This window comes from Nannospalax galili, unplaced genomic scaffold (assembly GCF_000622305.1).
Source record: "Nannospalax galili isolate Female #2095 unplaced genomic scaffold, S.galili_v1.0 scaffold1340, whole genome shotgun sequence".
Classification (NCBI taxonomy): domain Eukaryota; kingdom Metazoa; phylum Chordata; class Mammalia; order Rodentia; family Spalacidae; genus Nannospalax; species Nannospalax galili.
In genome coordinates, this window is record NW_008346293.1 from 1,334,911 (window position 1) to 1,348,704 (window position 13,794).

Consider the following 13,794-nt stretch of genomic DNA (forward strand, 5'->3'; position numbering starts at 1 on the left):
TGTGTGGGGGGTGAGGTCACACCTGCCGAAGCCTAGGAGGAAGTGACGTGAGGCTGAGGGGCGGGAGCGCTCTGCGCCGGAAGTGTCAGTCAAATAGTAAATAAGCCCGGAAGAGCAAGGAAGAGGCTCTCTCCATTTTGTCGGTGCTGCTGCGTTCTCGGAGCTGCGGGGCGATGGGGAGCGTGCTGGGGCTGTGCTCCGTGGCGAGCTGGGTGAGGCGGCGGGATGGACCGCGGGTGCGGGGCGGAAGGCGGTGGCGGCGCGGGCGGGACGGGACCGGGAAGCCGAGGAAGACAGGGCCCGGGAGGCCTAGGAGGACCAGGGGGGCGAGAGGACGGAGCCGGTTCTTCCTCCACCTCCTCTGGTCTCTCCCGCTCCGCCTCGGGGCTTGAGCCTGTGAGGAACCGACCGCGGGGCGAGGCACGGTGGAGAAGGAGGCGGAGGTGGAGCGCGCTAGCTCCAGGAAGAGCCGCCGCCCTGGCCTGCAGCGCCTTTGGGCTCCCTTTTGTGTCTGTCTTGGCCGTCTGCGGGAGTGCAGCCCCTTTGTTCCGCGGGATACCCCTTGTTCTTCTGTCACCTCTTATCTGGAGCCCTGACACTGCGGCACTGTCATCCCTGGAGGCCCCTTTGTTCTGATGCGCAGACTCCGGACGTGCGGCCGATGTGGGACAGCGTGACAGCGGTTTCGACGTAGTCATCTAATTTTTGGGAAATTAAATAGTTTAAGCTCGCTCACTAGGTTCAAAAGCTTTACTGGCTTAAGGAATTACTACATTAATTAATTTATGTTTCTAGAAAAGCTGTTAAGCTCTGCGGTATTAATATCTTTTGACAGAAAGCACGCGTTGCAGTCTGAAATTTGATGCTTTATTGAAGATATGTTGCCTTTTTATTAGATACAGAATTGTCAAAGAAACCACTCTTTACGATGGTGGCAAGATTTCTTAATCTAGATGACACAGGCAACCTCAGTTCATTTATGATATCTTCTCCACATCCTCCTTGCCCCGTCAAAATATTGACACTACAATTTATAATAAATAACTTCCATTACATTGGATGAGGTATTTGGATTCAAATATTAATTCTTTAACCTGCGACTTCTAAATTTCACTTCCAACAATTTTCTGACTTCCCAGATGATTGCATTGTATATACATTAGCCAATATACTAGCTAACTTATATGTCTTGTCTCTTCAAATATGCTTTATTATGGCTTGAATTATAAATACTAATTTATGAAATAATATATTTACTCCACTTGGCTAGTCTCTTGAATTTGCAGTTGGGTATGGAAATTTATTCTATCTCAGCAAGATATTAAGAGAATCGAATTGAGTCTATTGATTTTTATACAAAAGACAAATTCAGCATAATACAAAGCATTAAAAATTAAGAAATGGGGGCTGGAGAGTAGTTAACAAGTGCTTGCTGTTTTTACAGAAGACTGACCCATACAGGGTGGCTCGTGACCACCTGCTCCAGGGGTCCGAAGCCCTTCCTCTGGCTTCTGCTGATACTGGTTCCCTTAGGCACATACCTACACATACAAATACATACATATAAAAAAATAAGTGGTTATTATAAAACTATTTTCCTTAGTTTTTTGATAAGAGGTTGTGTTTAATTTATAATGCTAGAATTAGTCTGGTTGTGGTGTGGGCATATTGCAGTTCTGTTTCAGTCTAGAGGTTTAAAGAGGGATATGTATTTTCCAGTTTACTATTTTGCAATTCATTTATAAGCCCTTTTTTTGTCTCAAAGTCAGTGTTTTAACTTTTATCCCAAGTTTTAAGGTGTTTTTATTTATTTATTTATTTATTTTTTGGTATGTACATTTATTAAGTCAAAATGTTGGAGAACACCATGGGAAACATTCCCTTCTTATTAATACTTCTACAACTTAGATTGTCACCTTTGTTCACTAAAAGCATGCCTTTGATAAAATGGACACTGCCTTTCAGTCATCCGCTAACATCTAGGTTCACTGAAAGGTAGTGAGCAGTTTGTCATTCAGTTTTAGGATTTCTGACAGAAACAGCTAGGTGGCCAAGGTTCCTCGGGATTCCAGGCATTACGGCTGATCTGAGAATTCATGATGTGCAGTTTGAATCATCCTTTCTCTTCTCTTGTGTTTCTTTCTGTATTTCTGAATTACTTGACTTTGGTTCCATGTCTGTAAGTGGCATTTGTCATCCTTTTCACATTCCTTACAGTTAATATGTTCTTTTACTTAGATGCTTTGGTGAGATTAAAATTTATATGAAATTAAAATTTCCCAAACTAGTCTTGAAGTCATTAAATTACATCAAGTAATCCATAATTTAAAAGGTCACTTTTTGCATGTTTTTGCAGACTTAGTCAAATTTAGTAACACTTCTTTTTCTTGTTCATAAAATGATTATAGAACATTACTGAGCTACAAAAAAAAAAAAAGTATGAAAGAGGAAAATTACACATAAGTGTTGCTGGACCTTGCACTGAATCCTAGGTTTGTAATTTTATCAGCCACTAACCTACGAATTTGGTTTGTTTTGTTTTTGTGTTTTTGAGACAGGGTCTCTCAGTAGTTTAGAACTTGCTATGTAGAGCAGCCTGTCCTCTTTCTCGCAGAGATCCACCTGCCTCTGCTCCTGGGATTAAAGGCATGCACTGCCACACCCAGCATTCTCTGCTCAGTTTTTATTTTGTAATACAGTAATTTTTTGTGTGGAAGTGAGTCATGGTTGCTATGGGATACAGAACAGATTGGTAGGACTCCTCAACTGTGCAAGTCCTAGTTGTGCCCTGGCATTGCTAAGTGCTCATGGGGTGCTCGACACATCCAAGAGAAAACCTGCAGCTTCCTTACTGGAGAGCATATCTGTATTTTGGGAGCCACGTGCAGTAGTGTGTCACATTCTACATGGAAAGTCTGCTGTCAGCTCTACTTCATATTCAAGACCTCTGTTTTATTCTCTTCAGTTGACATGGAATGAAATCTGGGAGTCTCACTGCTTTTTCCGAAGACATTTAGCTGGTGGTCTTGTTTTCATGCTTACCTTCGTATGGAGGTGCTTGGCGCCATCAATCTTGCCAAACACACCTTGCTGCTTATTCTTTTGATGGCTTACATTCAGTTTTATATGTAAGGAGGTTCAAAGCTTTCCTTTACTTCTTCTTACTTCTTTATCATGGTTTCTTGCCTTAAATTTTTTTTTTTTTTTGGAGACGGGGGTCTCCCTGTAGCCCCAGCTGTCCTGGAACTCACTATGTAGACCAGGCTGGCCTTGAACTCACAGAGAACCACCTGCCTCTGCCACCCACGTGCTGGGATTACAGGCGTGCACCACCATGCCCGGCTAAAAATTTTTTAAATGTAATCTAGTTGACCACATTGTACCATTTATTATATTTTTTTCAGAAAGGATTTGTGAATGCTCCAATCCCTGAGGTTTCATATTTAAAGCCATAATTTTTAAAAACTTGAGTGATGCCAGGCATGATGGTGCACACCTTTAATCCCAGCACTTGGGAGGCAGAGGCAGTTGAATCTGTGACTGCAAGGCCAGCCTGGTCTATCTACTTAAGGAGTTCCGGGATAGCCAGGGACACATAGTGAGACCCTGTCTCAAAATAAATAAGTAAATAAACAAAATCCTTGAGTGACTTTTTGCCTTGACATACAGTATGCCGGTTCTGTTCAGAGCCCTGTGGTTATTTTTCCATTGTGTTCAGCCTTCTATAAACCCGGCACCCACCCTCTACCAATATACTTCTGCATATGTGTAGTTATGCTTGAGGATTTTAATTTATCTTTTTTGTTACTAAATAGAATCACATTTTTGTAATAAACTCAGAAATGAGAACACCAAACAGCTGGATTAAGGTAATCACTCAAACACTTGACTAAATATCAGTGAACTTCTATAACAGAATGACCATTCTGAAGCCATGGAGTTTCACTTAGGGTTTTACACTTTCACTATCAGTTATATTTTTATACTCTTATCTACCCCCCCATACACACACCCCAAAATAGGGCAGAGTTGAAGCTAGAAAACCAGTTAGCTTTATATCCGCTTCATTGCATTTCATCCTTCTTCACCTAATATCCTTTCTTTGTCTCCTTTCTAGATGTTATATTGTACCTGTACTTAGAGTTCATATTGCTTTTCTGTTTCTAAAATATCTTATTTTTAATTTATGTGTATGAGTGTATGGTCTGCATGTGTGTAAGTGCACCCATGTCATGCACTGCCCTTAGAAGGTGACATCAGATCCCCTGGAACTGGAGTTATAAATGATTTGTTAGCTGCCATGTGAGTGCTGGGAACCAAACCTTGGTCCTCTGCAAGAGCAGCCAGTGCTATTAACTGCTGAATCATCTCTCTAGCCCCTTGTTTTTCTTTTTCCTTTTAGCCTTCTAACATGTAATAATGTCTCATATTTTTGATGTGCATTTCCCTAATAACTAATGATAATGAACAATTTTTATTGTGCTTTTGTTTTGTTTTGTTTTTTACTATCCATGCCTTATTTATGGTAAAATATGTGTTTGAACATTTTGCCCATTTTACTTTCTGTTTTTTAAGTAGCATCAAGCTATGGAGCTCTAACGGGCCTGGAACTTGCTGTGTGGACAAGGCTAGCCTTAAACTTGTGGTAGTTCTCTTGCCTCTACCTCTGGAGTGCAGAGATTATAGTCATGCCTTACCACACCTGGCCTGTTTGTTTTTTTAATTGAATTTTGAGGGTTCTTTTTATATTCTAGATATAAATGCTGTCAGATACCTTATTTACAAGTATTTTCTTTCAGGTTGGTAGCTTGCCTTTTCATTTTCTTCACAGTATCTTAATGAGGAACAGTTTATCAACTTTTTTTGTGAATTTTAAGTTACTTTTCATATGTGGTTTGATTATGGCTTAGGGTTTCCTTTTTTAAAAAATCAGGAATATCCATTTATTTCATCATTTGTTTAAAAAATTCTTGCATGATTTCTTTGTTAAAAATTCCTTGAACATGTTTGTATATTTCTAAATTTTATTATTTGTGAGTTCCCTTGCCTATACCAATCTCTTTTGATTACTGTAGCTTTTTTTTATTATCTTTTATGTGTATGTGTGTATCACCTGCATGTGTCTAAGTGCACCCATGTCATGCAGTGCCCATGGAGGTCAGAAGAGGGCATTGGATCCTCTGGAACTGGAGTTACGGATGGTTGTTAGCCACCATGTGGGTGCTGGGCATCAAACCTGGGTCCTGTGTAAAAGCAGTCAGTGCTTTTAACCACTGAGCCATCTCTCCTGATTACAGTAGCTTTAAATTGAGTTTTAAATGCTAGTGTATAGGACTGGAAAGGTGGCTTGACAGTTAAGAGTGCTGGCTGCCCTTGCAAAGACCTAGGTTTGGTCCCTAGCACCTACATGGCAGCTAACAACTGTCTTTAACTCTGGTTCCAGCAGAGTCAAGGCCTTCTACTGGCCTCTGCAGGCATTGCGTGCATGTGGTGCGCTTATATAAGTGCAAAACACTCATTCACTGCAAATAAAAATAAATTTAAATAAGTTAAAAAATAGAATCTAGTGTAAATTTTCCAACTTTATACTTTTTCAGTAGTTTGATGCATTCTAAGTCCATATTAAGTTTAAAGCAGCTAGTCTCTTTCTATTAGTGTTGGGATTGTAACTGAACTGAAACTACAACTCAGCTTGAAAACAATTGACATCTTAAAAACACTGACCAGTTTACATCATTTGAAATCATATATTGTTAGCTTTATATCTAAGTATTTACTTGTTCAAATTGTAAGTATATATTATAGAAATGTGTTTGATATATGTATGTTAGCCTTGTATCCTGTGATCTTATTTAGCTCACTTATTATATTTGTATTTTGTTAGTTTCCTTGGAATTTTCTCTATAATCAGTTGTATTAAACATGAACAGAGTAGTTTTATGTCTTTTATACTGAGTTGTATGTCTTTTATTTTGTATTGGCTAAAATCTTTAGTATATGAATACAGGAGACGAGCAGATCTCCTTAATTGCCTTTTTAACTACTACAGGGAATGCATTAGATTCCGTATAGATGAGAACAATTGGCATTTTTGTAAATGCCTTTTATCGAGTTGAGGAAATGCTAGTCTCACCTGTAAACTGAGAATTTTGATCACAAAAGGTTATTGAATTTTAACAAGTGGCTTTTCTACATTTATTGAGGTGACCATAGTGGGTTTTTGTTGTTATGGTGAATTATATTGTTTGGTTTCAAAAGCTGACCCATATCTTTTCACAGACTAAACCCTGTGTGATCACAGTGTAGTACCCTTTTTATAATGCTGTTTTGATAAGCTAAAATTTAGTGGATAATGTTTATGTTCATGGGGGTATTGGTCTATTGCTTTTTTATAACATCCATCTATCTATCATCTATCTATCTATATCTATCTATCTATCTATCTATCTATCTATCTATCTGTCTGTCTGTCTGTCTGTCTGTCTGTCTATCATCTGTCTATCATCTATGGTAGTTTGCATCCTTTAATTTTGGTTTCTTTGCTTTATGTGTTCCTAAAAGATTCTTTTGCCTTAAGTTTTGAAAACTATTAAACTATTTTCCCTGAATACAAAATTCTGGGTTTTCATGAAACTTTTAGGAAACTTTAGTCATGTGCTAAAGGTGCTCAAAATAAACAGTAAGGACTTACCTATTGAAAAAAAATCTTCTTTTTCTTGTGGTACTTACTGCAGTTTTAATTTTGTCTTTGTTCCTTTATATAATATGCCTTTATTTATCCTGCTGCTTTAAAGTCTTTTCTGGTTATTATTGCTTTTAAATCATCGGTGTTACTTAGCATAATTTTTGTCATATTTATTTTATTGGATTTTATTCAATTTAAAGGTGTGCACATATTTTTATTAAATTGGGGGAAATTTTGACAGTTATTTCATCAGAGGCCCCTTTTTTCTTGTCTTTTGGGGACTCTAATTTCACTTACATTAAGTGGCTTGTGATTACAGTACACTGACCGATTGCTATTTTTTCTCTGTTTTTCATGTGGATCATTTCTGTTGAAATCGTTAGTCTTTTGTGTTTTATTGGCACTTGAGTTGATATTTTTTAAATCTCTTTATAAAGTTTCACATGGTGTTTTTAAATATGCTCCACATGCTTACCGTGCTTGAGTTTTCCTCTAATTCTTTGAGCATGTGCACTGTAGTTATATTACAAAGACTTGCATGTAAATGAATTCTGTCACTTGTGTGTCATTTCCAGGTATGTTTTAACTACTTGATGCTCATTATGGATTGTATTTTTCTGATTTTTTACATGCAATTTTTTTTATTAGCTGTCGGGTACAAATTTTACCTAGATGAGAGCTGGTATACTTACATGCTTAAAAAAATCTTCTTGGTCTTTTTTCTTGGGTATGGGTGAATTACTGAGAGATTTTAAATCTTTATGTCTTCAATATTTGCTTCTACCTTTTTGTAAGTGAAATGGGTGCAGCCTACTGTTTTATGCTAAGTAATCCAGTAGTGTTTCTCTACCCAACACCCACAACCTCCTTGAGTAATTCATTCAAGTAAATGTCGCTTGCTTCCCCTATTGCTTTGTCTACTGTGGGATTCTGCCCTAGGAAGTCTAGTTGCTTTCACTTCCCTGAATTCCCATCTTCTCTCAAGTCAGGTAAACTGCTGAACTGGGCCATTCTTCCAGGCTGAAAGATGGGCCAGTTCTAGGACTAACATTGTCTCCTTTCCAAAATTACTGCCCTTGTATTTGTTTTATTATTATTACTTTGAGACAGAGTCTCCTTATAGCCTCAGCTGGCAAGTTTCCCCTTTTGTTTCCTTTCATTAACCTAGGATTCTCATTTTTCATCTTAGTCTGCTGTTTCCTCAGTCGTTACTGTGGTCTCCTGTGCCTGCATGCCTCTGTTTCTCCAGTTCTCTCTGGTTTTTGTTGTCTATAGCTCAAAAGAAGTGCACTGGTAGGGAATTTCCTTTTGTCACTGAGTTATATTTGCTTAAAGTATCTTTTTTTTTTCCCCCTTATTTCATGGTCCTAGGAGAACTCATTATTTTAAAGTTTTGCTAGAGCATGCTTGCAGAGTTGCATGGCATATATTTCTGTTACTGAAGCTTAATGTAAAACTGTTTTGTGCCTGTTTTATCAGTTACAGCATAACTCTCTATGGCAATACTCCTTCCCTGAGATACCTGGGATTCTTTTCTCCCAGTGCTGAAATATGAAGTTTGACTGCATTGGAGCTCAGTCTGGGTTATGGTCAGCCTTTGTGAGAACACGTAAACTGAATCTTTCTGAGATGTTTCTTGTTAAATGCCTTACATGTTCATCTCTCCTGGTCAAGGACCTACCCATTCCCTAGTTTAGAGTTCATTACACTAGTTAGCTAGTTGTTATTAACGAGTTGTTCACTTACCCTGTCTTTTTTACTTGCTTCTAGTTGTAGTTTTTATTGTTATAAACACAAAGTTAGAAGAGGAACAAAATAAGGATACAAATCATTTTGTTGTAGTGACCCTTTTCTTCTGTGGTTGAGAATTCCCAGAATATTAACAGATGTTCAGTTATCTGAAAACTAAGAGATAGCGACTGGAAGATATTTGTGAATATTTTATTTCTTAGCTAGATTTTGGTTGTTGGTGGTTATTTCTTTTTGTTGTTTTTAAGTCCTTTTACTTGGTATAGACAGGGATTTTTTTCCCCCACCCTCTTTAGCTATGAATACCTTTCATAGTATATAGATAATATATATGAACATTTGTCCTTTTTTTGTCCTTTTGAATTAAGATCACATTTCAGCTTCCCCCTTTCAACAAATAAAATTAAATTTTTAAACTAAACCATAATTTTTAAAAATATTATTTTCTCTTAAGCCATACTTTTTTAAAATATTATTTTCTCAGATCCCATGTTTGTGTGGCAGTGCCCCATGCTTGCTGTGCCGATGCTGTCCTAGTGGAAACAACTCCACCGTGACTAGATTGATCTATGCACTTTTCTTGCTTGTTGGAGTATGCGTAGCTTGTATAATGTTGATACCAGGAATGGAAGAACAACTGAATAAGGTCAGTCTTTTGCTTTACTTATGAACTTACTTGTAGAATATACATCAAACTGACTTTGTGATATTAAAAAGAGAACAGCATAAATATGTGGGAATATGTAATCCCAGCTCATAATACTTAAGAAAGACAAAGGATATGAGGTTGTTCACTTCTGTGGTGGCAGTACAGAAAACATACTCTGGCAATTGCCGCTGCTGCCGATGTTGTCGACAGTCTTACTCAACTACAGACCCTGCATGCAACTACCAACCCAGCCAAGCAAGATGTACCCACTGGTGTTATAGTGGCAAGTCTGTTATAGAAGTAACCAATCACTTTCTGGTTGAATTTGAGGCCTGCTTCACAGGAGGGAATTTACATCCGGTACTGTAAACCTGGTCAAAAGCCTATAGCTGAAGAAATCATAGGCCCTAGTGGGGAGACTCCTGCTGTTTTGCTAAATAGACATAATGGGCCCATCAGTTTTCCTTGTAAATAACTGTTCATGCCCATAGATTAGTACTGCTGTCAGCTTTGTCAGAGAAATGATACTTTATGGGTGACAGCAGGAACTGTAGAGGCTTATAACTGGTCAGAGTGATGAGAATAAGTGACATTTGAATACTCACCCCTAAATAGGACATCTGTAGTACCTCTTCTAAGGCTCAGGGAATATCACATAAATCAGAAAGAATAGAAGAGGTAGATGAAGTTGGAGGGAGGGAGTGGTGTGGAACACTGACTTGCAGGCATGACATAACCATTATACTCAAACTCAAAACAGCTGTGATTACTTACACACACTCTGCACAAGATTAGGCCCACTAACATCCAATAATGAAGCAGGGAGGAGCTCATAAGACCTTATCCTTTCTTGAGGATTTATATGCAGCTAGTGGTTGCTAGGAGAGGAAAAGACATTTTCTTCAGTGATGTAGTCACTGGTAATGTGCCCATGTGTTTGTAAACAACCCCTCATCCATGTTCCTAGAAACAACTCTAATGAACTTCATTAGATCATTGAAAAAAAAAAGACATGAAAATAGAAACAGGATAACTGAGAAGAGGAAAGGGATCTGCAGGAGTAGGATGGGGACCAGAAAGCATAATAAATGAATATGATGGTCAAAATATGTATATGTATAAAAATGTCATAATGAGAGCCATTATATATAATACATGCTAACAAAAAAGTAAAGAAAATGTGCTTTGGCAATATTACTGTTACTGAAAAGGGTACCAGTTTTTTGCCCCTGAAAAGGGGACATTCTAAAAAGAAATAAAACTTTTATATGCAGTGACTGAAAATTAGTAAGTAATGATAATTATGAGAGGTTTTGAGCAGACTGTGGTTTAGGAAGATTAATCTGGTAATAAAGGATAAAAGTCAAGCACTTAATTATGGAGGCTGGGGCTGGAGAGATGGCTCAATAGTTGAGAGCACTGACTGCTCTTGCAGAGGATCCAGGTTCAGTTGGCAACACCCACATGGCAGCTAACAACTACCTGTAACTCCAGTTCCAGATGATCCAGTGCCCTCTTCTAACCTCCACAGGCATTGCACCACACATGCAGGCAAAACTTATAGAGAAAAATAAAATATAAAAATAAGTAAACGTGGAGGTTATTTAGAGTGATACAGTCAATGAGAAGACTGCAGGTACAATTTATGGATAAGGAATTGACTGAGTCTGCTGGCATTCAAATGTTTGTAGCTAGAATTGTAACTGTTGACCTGGTTATGATTCTAGCAACCTTAGGGGGAAGTGTTGCTGTTTACCCAGAAGCAAAAATAAAGGGGTGGGGGTGGAAAGATGGTTCAGCAGTTAAGAGAGCAAGCATACTGCTACTGCAGAGGATCAGAGTTCAGTTCCCAGCACCCACATCAGGCAGCTCAAAACCACCTGTAACTCTAGTTCCCGCAGATCTGACACCCTCTTCTGGCCTCCCTGAGCACCTGCACTCATGTGGTCATACCCATACAGAATACACACACACACACATTTAATCAAAAGAAATCTTTTAAAAATTAAAGATATTTGGGGTTGGAGAGATGGCTCAGCAGTTAAGAACACTGGTTGTTCTTGCAGAAGACCCAGGTTCGAATCCCAGCACCCACATGGCAGCCAACAACTGTCCATAACTCCAATTCCAGGAGATCCGACAGCCTCTTCTGACCTCCTCAGGCTTTGCACGACATGGACATCAAATAAAAATAATAAATATTTTTTAAAAAATTAAAGATATTTTAAAATTTTTCAGTGATGGGTTATGAAAGCAGATGGGAAATACATAGTTATCTAACATGTTGACTTGAAGTTACTGCATTTCATACATGTGTGTATGTCAAAGTTCAGGCTGCTAAAATGGTACTACACAGAGGGGGTTAAGAAACAAATTTATTTGTATACTTGTGGAAGTGGGGAATTTGAGATCAGGGTGTGAAGGTTTAGTTCTTGATGGTCATCTTGCATCCTCATTGTGGGGGTGGGAGGTTATCTCTTTCTTAATCTTTTTGTGGAAGATGACTCCTCATGATCTAATTACTTGCCACTTTTAAGAAATCCCTATTTGGGTTAGGGTTTCAAGATCAGAATTTGGGGGCTGCAAGATGGATCAGTAATTAAGGCACTTGCTGTCAAGCCTGATGATCTGTGTTCCATCCCTGTAGCCTACGTGGTAGAAGGAAAGAATCAGCTCCTCCAGTTTTGCTCTGTACCAGAAGTGTACCAGGGCACATGTGTGGGTGCCAGGGCACAGAAATAAATAAATGTAGTTTTTGAAAGATAGGAATTTGGGGCAGACATTATGAAGTCCAAATATTGTACAGCCATCAGGAAATATAAAACATGAACTCAGAAGTCAGATGAATGCCTTCCTTGAGAGCTAGAAGTTGAAATTTGGTAGCATAGACTACAGAAAGATGGATGGAGTTCTAAACAGTGCCACTTAGCTCACAAAAAAAATCTTATTTTTATTTTCTGCTCTGATTTCAATGTGACTTTTTGTCTGTGTGTTGGTGAGGATCAAGCTCAAGGTCTTACCCATGTTACATGGCAAGGGCTCTACTGCTGAGGTGCCCCTCCTTCGCAACCTCTAGAGTGGGCCTTTTTGAAATGGTCATTGCTGTTTTTCAAGATTCTCAATTAAAATATAAATCTGTCAGTTAAATCTACTCATGGTAAAAAATAACACTTCTCTTCAGTCTTAGATACAGAGTGCTTTTATATAATTTTTAAAGCTTTTATTGACTTTTCTGTTGTCATATCAAATTCAGTATATCACAGTAGAATGAGAGTAATAAAAATTTAAATTTGTGTATTTTTTCTGTTTTATGCAATGTTTAAAAATAAATTTAAATAGATAAAATACAGAATGAGTTTATAGCTCAAAATAAACATCTAAACTATCCAGCTTAGACTTGCCATTGCTCATTGATAGTTTATTAATAGCTCACTTGGAAGGTTTTTTTTTTTTTTTTTTTTTCCTGTGTTAGAGTCTCACTATGTAGCCCTAGCTCTCTGTAGACCAGGTTGGCTTGGAACTCAGAGATCAGCCTGCCTCTCTTGGGTTAAAGGCACATGCCACCATGCCTGACCCTAACTTTTTTTTTCCATTTTATCTTATTAAAATGTAGGAGGCTTATATTATATATTTATTATAAACTGTAGGTGTTCATATCTTGATTACATAGAACTTTTAATTAATGAAAGTACTGATTGTAAACTCATTTGTTTTCTAGATTCCTGGATTTTGTGAGAATGAGAAAGGTGTTGTTCCCTGTAACATTCTGGTTGGCTATAAAGCTGTGTATCGTTTGTGCTTTGGCTTGGCTATGTTCTATCTTCTCCTCTCTTTACTAATGATCAAAGTGAAAAGCAGCAGTGATCCTAGAGCTGCAGTACACAATGGGTAAGCATTTGAATGAACTTCAGAGTAAAAGTTGGGATAGTTTTTTTCACAGTAATTTTGAATTTATCTAAAGAAATTTCAAAGCAGAATTATTTTGTCTGTTCATGAAAATTTTAAAAATCTTGTTGACTTTACTTGATAAGAATATCGGCTTTGGATATTAAATAAGAGCAGTGGGTCATTTATTGGCATTACCTTTGATTCATAATATATTTTATCTTCAAAGGAGGATGTGTGTATATGAGTAAAGGAAAAGCTGTTCTTAGCTGTTGGTAAACTAGTCCTTTTATAGAGCTCACACTTTCCCATATCTACAAGGCAGCCATATAGAAACTTTAATCCCCAAAGTATTTATTTAGTGTCCTTTAATATCAAATACACTATTGGTACTTTCTTTGAATGTTTAGAATCTTTTTTTTTTTCCCCTAAAAATAATTTTTCTTGGCCGGGTGTGGTGGCACATGCTTTTAATCCCAGCACTTGGGAGGCAGAGGCAGGCGGATCTCTGGGATCTCTGTGAGTTCGAGGCCAGCCTGGTCTACTTAGTGAGGTCCAGGACAGTTGGGGCTACAGGGAGACCCTGTCTCAAAAAAGACAAAAAAGAAAAAAAAAATTTTTTTTTCTTAATATCTGTTATTGCTTTTTTGTCAACATGTACCAATGACAAGGGAAATAAAAGTGAAATTTTATTTTAATGAAAAAAATGTGGTGTGGCAGGTTTATTTTATGCTTTAATTATTGGTTATTTTTAATTACTATTTTGGGGATATTTATCATACATTAAATCTATACATTTGTGAAATGAAATTATTCTTTATATATT

General features: G+C 37.8%; 1 protein-coding gene across 1 annotated transcript in view; it reads left to right on the forward strand.

Moving 5' to 3' along the window:
- Positions 1-35: 35 nt before the first annotated feature.
- The window catches only part of Serinc1 (serine incorporator 1), a 22,794-nt gene continuing 9,035 nt past the window's right edge, over positions 36-13,794 (forward strand). The window contains exons 1-3 of the mRNA XM_008842732.3: positions 36-212; positions 8,919-9,080; positions 12,802-12,971. Of these exons, the coding sequence (XP_008840954.1) occupies positions 174-212; positions 8,919-9,080; positions 12,802-12,971 (371 nt within the window). The 5' untranslated portion in view covers positions 36-173. The remainder of the gene's footprint in view (positions 213-8,918; positions 9,081-12,801; positions 12,972-13,794) is intronic.